This window comes from Monodelphis domestica, chromosome 5 (genome assembly GCF_027887165.1).
Source record: "Monodelphis domestica isolate mMonDom1 chromosome 5, mMonDom1.pri, whole genome shotgun sequence".
Lineage (NCBI taxonomy): Eukaryota > Metazoa > Chordata > Mammalia > Didelphimorphia > Didelphidae > Monodelphis > Monodelphis domestica.
The window spans coordinates 279,969,417-279,982,444 of NC_077231.1; the positions used below are offsets into that span (position 1 = coordinate 279,969,417).

At 38.4% G+C, this 13,028-nt stretch overlaps 1 protein-coding gene across 9 annotated transcripts in view; it reads left to right on the top strand.

Moving 5' to 3' along the window:
* The window catches only part of MYRIP (myosin VIIA and Rab interacting protein), a 448,499-nt gene that overhangs the window by 417,127 nt on the left and 18,344 nt on the right, over positions 1-13,028 (top strand). For 3 of the 9 annotated variants that reach the window (XM_056800212.1, XM_056800214.1, XM_056800213.1), the window contains exon 12: positions 830-892. The exons of the other annotated variants lie outside the window; for them this stretch is intronic. In XM_056800212.1, coding sequence (XP_056656190.1) covers positions 830-892 — 63 coding nt within the window. The remainder of the gene's footprint in view (positions 1-829; positions 893-13,028) is intronic. 9 annotated transcript variants of the gene reach the window in all.

Here is a 13,028-nt window from a genome sequence, read left to right on the forward strand (position 1 = left end):
CTATTTTATCTCCTTTACATATAAAAATAGGTCTTGGTTTTAGATAGTTACTATTTGTTATTGTAAGGAAAGATTCACTTATTCCTATGTTTCTAGGGTTTTGAACAGAAATATTTTGTCAAAAATGTATTTTCTTTTGATATAATCATATGATTTTGTTCATTTGTTATTAATATGGGTAATTAAATTTATAGTTTTCTTAATACTAAAGCAATCTCAAATTCTTTGTATGTATAAATACAAAATAACCATGATGTATAATATTTATGATATATTATTTTATCCTTTTTGCAAATATTTAATGAAAAATTTTGCTTCTATGTAATTAGGGAAATTTATCCATAGTGTTCTTTTTCTCCGTTTTGATTTTCTCTGGTTTTGTATTAAGTTAAGGATGTGTATATTTTGATTTTCTATATGTGTTTGTTAGGTTCTCAGTGTCCTAAGATATTAATAATTTTGTAAGGATACAATCTAGAGCTGAGAAATATGTATATTCTTTTCTATATCCATTCAGTAATTGCCAGAATCCATGGTATCTAATTTTTAGGAGTACCAGTATTCAAAATTGGTTATGATCCTGGTATATCACATTCTCCTGATATATTCTAGCCCTTCATAAAGGGACCTACTTCAGCCTTCATATAGGGTTTTTTATCTCCTGCAATTTCATGAGCCTAGTAAACAGTTTAATCTCACACAAAAAAATAGAATGGGATACTTCATGGTTTCTCCTTTACCTTTGTATCTTACCATCTATACAGAAGTTCTATCTCCTATCTAGGAATTAATATCTCTTTCCTGAATTTCTATTTAACTGCTCTTCTAGGAAAAGAGAGAGGCTTTAGATGTCTGTTTAAAGCTACAGTTTTTGTCCACAGTGCTACAACAGGTGAGACCATTTTATTTGCCTTGTTCTTCTAAGTGCTTTGCCCATCACCGTGTCTCATTGCATTGGTGCATTTAGAGAAGCTGCCTGCTTGGCTGTGAGGGGCCAGGGTTCTAGGCTAAAATGCCATGGGCTGTGAAGCCTCCCAGTTCAGTCTGTTCTTGAGCAAGAGGGTGATAGCATATGGTGACAGCCATCAATGGGCCACTATCTGAGGATCATAAAAACCCTTCCTCAAACTATAAAAATATATATGTGAGTGTGCACACACATATATACATACATGTATATGTACATATATATCAGTAGGTGTGAAGGGGTAAGACTACATGGCTTATAAAGTCTCTTTCTATTTATGGTCCTCTGTAAGGGTGGTATGGAGGCGTTATATAAAGAACACTGGATTTGGAGACAAAAGACTCAAGTTTGAATCCTAGCCCTACTACTAACTTCCTGAGCATGTCTGCTCTCTGGGACTCATTCATCATCATCATATCTAAATCAGGGAGTGGATCAAATTAGGATTTGTCTCAGGTCTAGTCTACCTCAAAATCCTATAATCATACATATATGCATTTGTATATATATATATATATATATATACACATATATATATGTGTTCAAAGAATATTACATATATTTATACTTATATAAGCTCAGATACTAATGTGTGTTTTTACACACACATGTATAAACATTTGTATATTCATATATTGTTACTCTTTATAACACCCTCTGATATTTTATTGGCAAAGAGAATGGAGTGGTTTGTCATTTCCTTCTCCAGCTCATTTTGCAAAAGAGAAACTGAGGCAAACAGAGTTAAGTGACTTGCCCAAGGTCACATGAATAATAAGTGCCTAATGTCAAATTTAAAGTCAGTAAGGTAATTCTCCCTGACTCCAGATCTGGGACTCTATTAGCTGCATCCCTTCACTGACTATATACATCTATTGGAGCCCTTACTCATCTTTATGTTGTCAAATGAAATTGCCTATCATAATGGAAGTTTCTTAGTTTGGCTCAGTTTTCACCCACAAATATTAACTTCATCTTGATCTTCCCCCCTTCACACTTTCTCTTCCTTGTCTCCCCCTCTCTCCCTCCCTACTCTTCCCTTTTCTTCAGTACATGAATAATGTGTGACTGAATTTGCATGGGTATGATATCTACAGATGCAGTTCACAATCCTTAGTGACTTAGTAGAAGAGCTTTGAGAGTTAATATAACAAAAAAATGATCACCATATGGCTGGTGAGTTATATTTGTGTGTGCTCTCTCTCTCTCTCTCGCTCTCTCTCTCTCTCTCTCTCTCTCTCTCTCTCTCTCGCTCTCTCTCTCTCTCTCTCTCTCTCTCTCTCTCTCTCTCTCTCTCTCTCTCTCTCGCTCTCTCTCTCTCTCTCTCCCTCTCTCTCTCGCTCTCTCTCTCTCTCTCTCACACACACACACACACACACACTATTTTTCCAGCTGAGACAAATCCTATCTGCCCCGTCTCTCCCATGTCCTAAAAGATGATCTTTGTGATTTGCCACGACTGAAAACAACAACTCATTTCAGGAGAAATCTCTCCACACTGAGCTAGACTTGTCCTCTGATGACAGACACATAATCCTTCTCTGAGTCTGTATTTGAAACTTTTCTAATTTGATAAGACCTACCAGAGTGGACATTATGCTGATGAAACCTTCGAGAATCCAGAGTCACCTTGATGCCACAACGAGGAATTGGAGTAGGTCTGTGTGTGTCTCATTAGCCCTGTTATGATGCCGGAAATTTTCACATGACTGACTCTGGAGATCAAGCACCAAAGATCTCTCCTAAAATGCTTGTTATCTGGGAGGGATGCTATATAAGTTGTTATGAGCCATTAACAGCTGATTTTAGCTCAGTCTGTCTTCAATCACCTGGAATCACAGGATTAAAGATTTATAGCTGGAAGGAAACTTGGAGGTCACCTAGACCAACCCACCCATGTTAAAAATGAGGGGAAACTAACTTTCTCAGTCATTATGGTGACTTCGCAGGACTGAAAGGGAATGAATGAGGCACAGGATAAGTCAGTTTTGCTGGGAGATATGGAACCATTGGAAAGGATGGAGAGAAAACTATGAAGCTTAGGGCAAAGACTGGGAGGACAAATCCTATTGGGGCCCTCCAAGAGGAAGGCCTTGGGCAATCCACCATTAGACTTGAGGAACCAGAATTCCTTGTAAAGATAAGAGGAAGCAGAAAGGGGCATCAAAAGAGAGGAGGGAAGCATAATCATAGGAATAAATAGGCATAAAAGACCCACTTCAGTGCTTGCATTTTTACAGCCAGTGTCGGAACATAACAGCAGTAATAATGAAGGGAAAACAATACATCTACACAGTGCAAAGAAGATTACAAAGTGAATTCTTCATTACAATTCTGTGAAAGTGGTAATGCAGGCATCATTCTCCTGTTTTATAGATAAGAAAACTGAGGCACACACATAAAAAAAATTAGCTCCCAGTCCCATGGCTGAACACATTGGCACAGTTAAAAACTAAGCAAGTCTTCTGACTCTGAGCCCAGTCTTGGTCTTCAGATACTTGGGATCATAACTTGGGATCAATCACTTTAAAGCACAAAGAAACCTTAAAAATTCTATCTCATCTGCCTCCCAAACTCTCTCCTCCATTTTACTGGTGAGGCAATTTAGATCAAGAGAGCTAAAGCAGCTTGCTCAAAGCCATACAGTCATAATTAGCAGAGATTAGACTTGAATTCAGGTCCTCTGACTCCAAATCCTGCATTCCTTCCCCTAAAACATGTTGCGTCTCTGTTCACCATGACTCTTTATGCCCAGTGAGAGGTCCCTTGCCAACCCACTTTACAGAGGTAACATTATAACTGGTAAGTAAGCTGTGATCCTCAGGACAGCAGAATTCAGAACTCTGAGGCTCCCTAGAGCACCAGACCTTTCACTTTCTCCTCCTCGTTTGATGGATGGCCCCTCGTTGCCCTTCCCATCGATTCATGTTTAGTGAGAACACAGATTTTAAAAGGGACCTTATTGATTGCAGTCATAATATACTGTAGTTGCTATCTGTCAGCTGGAGGGTCAAATAGAATGCACTCTGTGGCCTTCAACCTATGGTTAGAATCCATTTCTTTCTGCATTTGCCACTTCTCCTAACTTGAGTCACCCATGACGGTAGTCCACTGACCAAAGAAGGGAAAGGAGTCTGGCTGCCTTTGGGAAATGGCTCTATGACCTTAGGCAAGGCATATCTCCAGACCTCATTTCCTTTCCCTGTAAAATGAAAAAGCTGAACTAGATTTCACTACGGCACTTTTTGATTCTGATAGTACATGGCTTCATTATCCAAAATTCATTTGTTTTTGTTCTTCTAGAACTAAGCTTTGAATAGGAAAAGATTTGATTTTCTTTAAAAAATCACTTGCTACGATTATCCCAAATTCTGTCACCTTCTCCACTCAGATCACAGATTTAGAACTGGAAAGGACCTTTCAAGCTGTGTAGTCCAGCTTCTTTGTTTTTCAGGAAGCAAAATTACTTAATCAAGGTTTGTTATTATTGTTCAATCATTTCAGCTGTGTCCATCTCTTGACAAAGTGGCTTGCCATCTCCTTCTCCAACTCATTTTACAGATGAGAAAACTGAAGCAAATAGGGTTGAGTGACTTGCCTAGGGTCACCCAGCTTGTTAGTGTCCATGGCCAGATTTGATCTCAGGTCCTCCTGAGTCCAATGCTGGCACTCTATCCATTGTGTCACCTAGCTGCCCAACTCAATGTTACAAAGGTAATAATTGGTGCTGCCATGATTCAAACCCAGCACCCTTTCCTTTCCCCGCCTTATTTCGGTTTTTGTCCATTTCTTAGAGAGCTTTAGCTATCAATATGTAGGTTATCTCAGAATCCTAACTTTCAATCAGCCAAAAGAGCCAGTTCATTAGAATCCCTTTACTGCACATATGTTTAATATGTTAATTGCATATGGTAATTTCCTAAGTAGCCTTGCTCATCTTCCAGTTTGTTGTAAGTGTAAAGCTTGTTAATCAAGTCTCTTATTTCAATGGCATCCTGTAAAACATATTTTGACACATATTAGACACATTGCCAGGATGCCCTGTTTTTCATGAGAACTGAAACATTTGCTTTTACATTTTTCCTGCAAAAGACTTCTGGCAGCTTCCTGAGGAACATTTGAATTCCCTTTCTCTCTTTTTTTTTCCTTTCAACTCTAGAAAGTATGTTAAAGCTGAAGATGCTAGGACAAATTTTCATCTGTGTTCTGTGTTACGGTTTGGCATATTTCATCAGGAAATTGCCAGGATAACTTCTGTAGCTGGAAGGAAAGACAGCAGTTATCTCGAGCCATGGAAGAAAGCTTTCCAGGAGAGCACATTTTATTAGCTAATTGTCTCCTGGTGCCACCAGACTAGGTGTGCTTTTCTTAAGGCAGGAAAAATGAGCCTGTCACCAAAACTGCTTCTCCGAGTCTGTTGTTGTGACTGTCCCCAGCATGCCATATGCTCTAGCTTTTGCTTTTTAATGGGGATTGAATCGTTTGGGCTAATGGGCTTGGATGCACTGGAGTGAGCCCAGCTCACCATGTCTCTAGCATTTGGGAGTTGCTGGCATGAAGACTTTCCAAGGCTTTCTTTCTGGCTTCTTCATTTCTGTCTCTTTGCTGTTCTCACAATTTAGCCAATTTTTCTATCTCTGGATGATGGAAACCTTAATAGACTTTTATTCCATTGGGAGATGGAAGAATATCCAAGTCAGCTTTCTGTATAAGGAGAGTTGGAAGCTATATGTTTTTAGGTGGTTTAAGCTATATGATTTATGTGACCCACTGAAGGTCTTCCTACTGTAAAATATCTCCCCATTAGGCTGCCTGAAATTCTACCATTAGGGCATTTGTTTGAGCTCATATACTCTTCAGCAATATGGGTATGGATTCTCTGGAAATCATGGGATAGCCTGACATGTGAATTAGGATCAGAAACTTAAAGTTCTAAGAGTCCTTAGAGGCCATCTAGTCAATCCCTGCATTTTAGAGGAGACTGGGACCCAAAAAAATAAAGACACTGACCCAATGAGTATTGCTATTTAATGGCAGAATTTGAATCCAGGTACTCTGATTCCAAATCCAGTGCACTTACCACTGAACCACACCACTATAGTCTCAGAATATGAGGTCCTCAGAGAAGGACAGAGGACCCTTTAGATGATTAAGGGAAGATCTCAATCAGGGAGTTGGATTCAATATCAGAGCAGGAGACAATGGACATTCAAGGACAAGCAAGGACAATGTAATGTAGTAAAGGGGTGATATGGAAAGGGCTTTACTAGGAGATCAGGTCTGTAGATTATAATGACAATAATACTGTGGTTCTTAATCTTTCTTGTGTCATAGATCCTTTAGCAGTTTGGCAAAGCCCATTGACCACCCCCCTTCCCAGAATAATTGTTTTGAATGAATGAAATGAAATGCATAGGATTAAAAAAGAAAGCAAATGTCAAAACATGGTCATCAATTAAAAATAAAGTTCACTGATCTCATTCATAACCCTTGTAGGAATGGATTTAAAATTAAGAAAACCAAATAGATTTAGTAATATTCATATCTTGCCTCTTTGTAATCGATCTCTAATTTGTATTGCCCAATAGGAAAAATGTTTTCTTGTAGTTTTGAGAAGTAAACAAATGCCTTGTCATTGTGCAATCCTTACATTTAACCTACCTTCTCTGATACTTTTCTATAATGTATGATTTTCTAGGGTTGCCTGGGGCTCAGAGAGTAACTTGACTTGCCCAAGATCATCTGAGCAATTAGAAAAACAGAATTGGAACCCAATACCTTTACTCCAATGTTGGGGTTCTTTCTCTCAGTCCCATTTTAACATTTGTATGCCTGACTCACAGTATGGGCTTGTGAAATGCTCACTAATTGGTTTTCCCCCCTCTGTAAAATTTGAGGGTTGGGGTATGTAATCTCTCAATTCCTTTCCAATCCTGACATTCTAATATTCTATAATCTGTAAGATATGTGATCTTTCCTGTTTCCCTTGCCCCCAACAGAAAATGCACAAAGGAAGTACCCCATGTTCTTGAATCTTGAGGTTGGGAGACTTATCCAGTCCAATCTTTTAATTGTACAATTGAGGCCAGTGAATTATACAAAGTCCCCAGGCTAAATTGTAGCATGAGGATTCAAATGTCTGTGTTCTGAATCCAGATCTTGTACTCTTCATCTCCCTTCCCCTTTCCAGCCTCCAAGTTAAGATCAAAGTTCACTCTGCTAGGGGTAATATTTGTTTGGTGTTATTCAGTTACTTCTGAAGCTTGGTGACCCTATTTGGGGTTTTCTTGACAGAGATCCTAGAATGGCTTGCCATTTCCTTTTCTGACTCATTTTACAGATGAAGAAACTGAGGCAAAAACGTTAGTCACATAGCCAGTAATGCCCAAAGCCAGATCTAAATTCAGGTCTTCCTTGACTCCAGATTTGGCACTTATCCAATGTGTCACCTAGCTGTCCTTAAAAATATTTGGGTAGCATTTATTCAGTACCCTCCTTTGTTGGAGAGTTGCGCTAGGCAGAATAGGGGGATGCCTTCCCCTCAGATAATAAAGAACAATGGAGTTTTATCCCAGAATTAAAGAAATGTGGGATTTTTTAGACTGTCCTCTTCCCCACCTCTGCCTCTGCATCTGCCAATCAAGAAGCATGTAGTAGGCGAGGTTGGTGGGTATTATTTTGAAAGTAGAAAAATAACAAAAATATTAAGGAAGGCAGCAAATTAGGGTGGAGGGAAGAATAGGATGACTTGATGAAAATAAAAAATAGCAGACACAGGACCTGAGGGGTACTTAGGAGCTGAGACCTCAAAGCAACCCAGGGAAAGAGATACCAGTTGCCATCTAGTTTAGATATTTATCCTGTCTCCATTCTGCCTGAAATCCTTGAGGGGAATGTTCTGCTTGCCTCTGTTTACCCAGGATCCATTTAACTTTGTATTCTTTGAGGACCTACAATGAAACTTGGAAATTGGAACCAGCAGTTCAAAAAAATCTTAACGGAAACCTCAGGAAAGATCCTTAATGATCAGCTCTGTTTAGGGTTGATGGTGGAATCAAGCTTGTTTGTTTTTCACATGAAGAAACATGCTCAGCCTCTCTCTTTCATTTAGCGGCCATTCATCATTCCTCATCTCTCTTGACAACAGTTCAGATTACTAAAGAGAGGGCAAACTTCTAGTTTATCTGCAATAGCACCAACTTGAAGAACAGAAAGCCCTCAGAGTAAGTAAAGAAAAAGTGATGCCCAAAGCTTAAAAGTAGGAGAGAAAGAAGCAAAGTTAGCTAAGTACATGAGAAAAGGCATTGGATCTAATAGAGTCAAAGACTCAGAATCAAATCCCAGCTCTTGCCAGCCATTGTCCATGTGGCCTTGGTGAAGTCATTCAAGGAAATAACTTTATTAATCACCTACTGTGTACCAGGCACTGTGCCAAACACTTTACAAATATTCTCTCATTTGATCCTTAAAACAACCCTGGGAAGGAAATGCTATTATCCCCATTTTTAAAACTGAGGCAAGTGAGGTGGAGGTTGTGTGATTTGCCTAAAGTCAACTTGCATAGTAAATATTTGATTTGGATTGAACTCCTGTCTTTTTGATTCTAAACCCAGCTTTCTATCCACTGAGAACTCTAACTACCTATGTAAGCCTTGGTTTCCTTATCTGTAAAATGGGTTAGGTGAATTAGATGACCCCTAAAAGTCCTTACCAGCTCCATATCCTATCCCCTGACAAACTGTCATATTTTTTCAGATGAAAAAAATTTGAAATGGAAGAAGATATTTTAAAACCAGAAACCACATCCATTTGTCCAGAATATATAATGAGGAGCATCAGACTATGTCCAGATTAATTTATTTCTTGCTATTAGAAAATGGGATTCTGCTACAATTATTTTTATTTCTTGATTTTTAAATGGCCAGTAGCTCAATGCCACCACATATTTTTTGAGTTATGTTAACTAACTCTATTTCAGGTTTTTGTAGTCCCGATTCCTTTGATGTCTCCCTGGATCATAGCTTGTCTTCTGGAATTAGCCTTGGTAATGAGTGATGATGACCCCTTTCTTCAGTAGAGAGAGAAATCCAAGACTGGAAAAATGTCAACTGGACAGACATTTTCGTCTCTTTGAATTAATAATTCAGTTCTGTGAGGAGACAACATGGTATACTGGATAAAGTGCCAAACTTAGAGTCAGGAAAACCTGGTTTCATATCCTAACTCTAAGGCTTACAAGCTCTGTGGCCCCAGACAAGTCACAACCTATTTAAGCTTCAGTTTTCTTATCTATAAAATGGTATATAATAATACTAATAGTACCCCAATCCCATAGATATCAAATGAGAACATATATATTATATATAATATAAATTACATATGTAATATAAAGTCAATCTAATAAATATACATCATTTTCTATATTCAGAGTTTTTAATTCTGTGCTATGGATACAAAAATAATAAAAGAATTTAAAGTAAATTAAAATAAAATAATAATAAAAAATGATTAAAATGGCCAACATTTGAATTCTGCAAGGCATTTTGCATATATCATCTCATTTGAACCTCCCAACAACCCTGAGAGGGAGGTGCTATTATTATCTCCATTTTACACATGAAGAAATTGAAGCTAAGAAAGGTTTAGTGCCTTACAAAAAGGGTTCCATAGCTGGAAAATGTCTGAGGGAAGATTTAAACTTGGGTTTTCCTGATTCTAAGGCCAGTATGCTATCTGCTATGCCATACGGCTATCTCAAAATGATAAAACAAGATCCAATTCCTGCCCTCGAGAAGGTCATAAATAATAAGAATGAAATGCATTCTGATGTGATACTTACAAAGGAGAGATCAAGCCGTGCTTGGCACACAGTCAGCGTTTAATAAAAATGTCTGCTGGCTTGCCAAAATGGGATGACAAGAGTGGAGCAGGGGTTACTTTTTGCTGGATGGATCAGAGGAAGTTTCAAAGAGGAGTAGAGCTGAGATTTTGAAGGGGAGGATTTCAGCAGGTCAGACAAAATGCAGGTGGGCAAATGGAACGACATGAGAAGGGATGGGGCAGGATTAGGAAATGCCAAGTTGCTGGGCTTGTCTGGGATGCAGAATGGGCAAACACCCTCCTGGTTCTTTGGTTCACTAGGTTTTTAATGTGGCGATTGTGGTCATCACAATCCTTGTTCTGGGCTGTTAGCAAAGTTAGAGCATGGTATGAATAAGGTCAGGGTCACTGGTCTGGTCTCCCTTAGGGACAATTAGCTCTCCTGTTATTTGATCAGATGAATCCAGAAACTGCCCAGCTATTTCTCAAGGGCATGACATTTCTCAAAAATGGGGTGGGTGGACCCCAGCAATTCCATTTTTGCCACTAGTAAAAGGACCCAACTATAATTAATGACCTCCCGACGAGGTCAGGAGCAGCATTTTTTCCCACTTGAAAAGGAAATTCTATGTACTTCAGACATTTTTTGAAATTTACTTATTCAGTAATTTTGTGAGTGCTTCATATATTATTCAACACACCATAAAATGTGACAGTTTATCAGGCTAGCTTGTCTTTCCATTCTGTCCCTGGCAAGCTTCCACAGATTTCTCCCAAAGGTCAGAAGAATATTGCAGCTAAGGAGTGGATTTTTTCCTGTGGTCCCCTTACTATGGTTGGGAACAGAGTGTGTGGGGGGAAGGGGAAGAGGATTCTGTTATTCTCTCTTTCTAAATAGAGTGATCTCTTCCTCTAATGCTTCTTTCTTGTTTCTAAACCATCTTGGTCATCATCAGACCATTTAGTTCATGAGGGGCTTCCTAGTTGTTTTGACTTTAGGCACTAAAAATTTTCCTCCAGGCTAGCAAAGGCTTTTACTCAAGTTGGCCTCTGGGAGTTCAAGTCTTGTCTAAGGCATATTGATCTCTCATTGATTTGAGTTTCTGTGTGTCTGTCTGTCTGTCTCTGTATGTGTACATCATCCATTTTTAAATGCTGAGTTCTTAAAAGAGGATTATTTGAAGCCAATTTTAATAATGATGATGAGGTGATATTTACATAGCACTTTAGGATTTGCAAAAAATATGCACTATTTCACTTAATCTTCCCAACAATCCTGTGCAGTAAGTAAAATTCCCATTTTATAGATGTGGAAACAGAGGTCCAGAGAGATTAGAAAATTTTCCCAGTTAGTATCAGAGATAGGATTCACACCCAAGTCTATGCTGAACCCAAGTTTAATATTCTTTCTATTATACCATAATACTTGTCTAAGGACCTGGTCTAGAATAAGAGAGAACATTGGCTTACATCCATGACTATCCTCTCATTTTATATATGTAGAAACTGAGACACAGCTCTCCAAGTTAGTTGATTTCTCTAAGGTCATAACAGAGCCAAGATTTACTCACAGGTACTCCCAAAGAAGGGGTAGTCAGGTGGCACAGTGGATAGAGTGCTGGACCTGGAGTCAGGAAAATTCATCTCCCTGAGTTCAAATCTGGCTCTGACACTTACTAGCTGTGTGACTCTGGGCAACTCACTTAACCCTGCTAGCCTCATTTTCTTCCTCTATAAAATGAGCTGGAGAAGGAAATGGCAAATCACTCCAGTATCTCTACCAAGAAAATCCCCAAAGAGGTCATGAAGAGTTGAAAATGACTGAAATTACCAAACCCCTACATAAGTGTATGTCTTTTCTTTCCTAGACTGGGTCCAAGAAAGAACAAATGGCATGTTTCTAATTGTTTCATTTAGGGATTTCCTGGATGTTCCCACCCAGATCCATTTAGCATGTAATTTTTAATACATTAGCACTAAAGTAGCCTTGTGCCATCTTTTATTTGTGTAGTACTAAAAGTCTGAAAAGCGTTTTCAGGTGTCATGTTTCAATTGTTCTCTGTCCTAAGGAAAACAATCTTGTGAGGTGAGTAAGGCAGGTTGCCTTCTCCTCATTTTGTAAATGGAGAAACTGAGGCTCAGTAATATTATGACACCTTCCCAGTGCCCTACAGTAAATTATTGAGAGAAAAGCAATTTCAATCCAATTTTCCTAATAACTAATCTATTGCTTTTCCTAGAATGTTGACTTTACTTATCCATTTTATAATATGACCTCTTTCTGCTATACTTTAGGCAGGTTTTCTCTTGTTAATAAAATCTGGTCACAAAGGAAAGGATTTTTTCTACTTTTCATCTTAGGACTAATTTCTCTAGTGACATTGTTTTCCCTATTGTTTGGTTTCTCGTATGTATTTTTTCTGCAATGATATTACTCTCCTCCCCACATTTGCTATTCACGGCAAAAAATGTGAGCCTTAGACTGATTCTTTATATATTCTTTGCAGGCTAATTTCCTACCCCCTTCCTCTTTTCTATCTTTACTCCCAGCCTCCACCTAAAAAGAGGGCAAACAGATGCTGTGCAAATGAATTAGTGCATTGGATGTGAGCAGTCACTTCTTAACACCTAAACTAAATCCGTCCTATAAAATATTCATTTAAGATGTTGGCCTCGGATCATGTGTTTGGTCGAAGTGTTGACCAGTCATACAGAAAAGATTCACTCCAAAGGCAAACATGGTGTAGGGGAAAGGGCATTGAGATGGGAAAGATTTATAGATTCAAGACCTTGTTCTGCTGCTAATTAGCTAGATGCCCTGAGCTTTATGGAGGAAACTGGCTCCTGGCAGATACATGATGGACTCTGCAAAATGAGACGTACATTTTCAGACTTGGACAATGTGGGGATGTTTTCCTTGACTCTGCATATCTGATGTAAGGGTTTGTTGGTTTTTTTTTTCTTTAGTGATTTTCAGGGGAGGAAAGAGAACAAGTAATAGGATTAACAAAAATTAAGAAAAGAAGAAAAGTTTGTAAAGAGGGTCTTTACATGCACAGGAAGAATAAATGGAAGGTTTAGGAAACAGACAAGCAGGACAACATTGAAAAGAACATTTTTAATTTGTTACATGTTTGACGAGTAAAGAAAACTTGGTAGAAAAGCCCAGATGCCCAAACAATCCTCTTTTTTCTGTTTTGCTTTATAAATAAAAATGATCATATTTGCTTTTTAAATACCA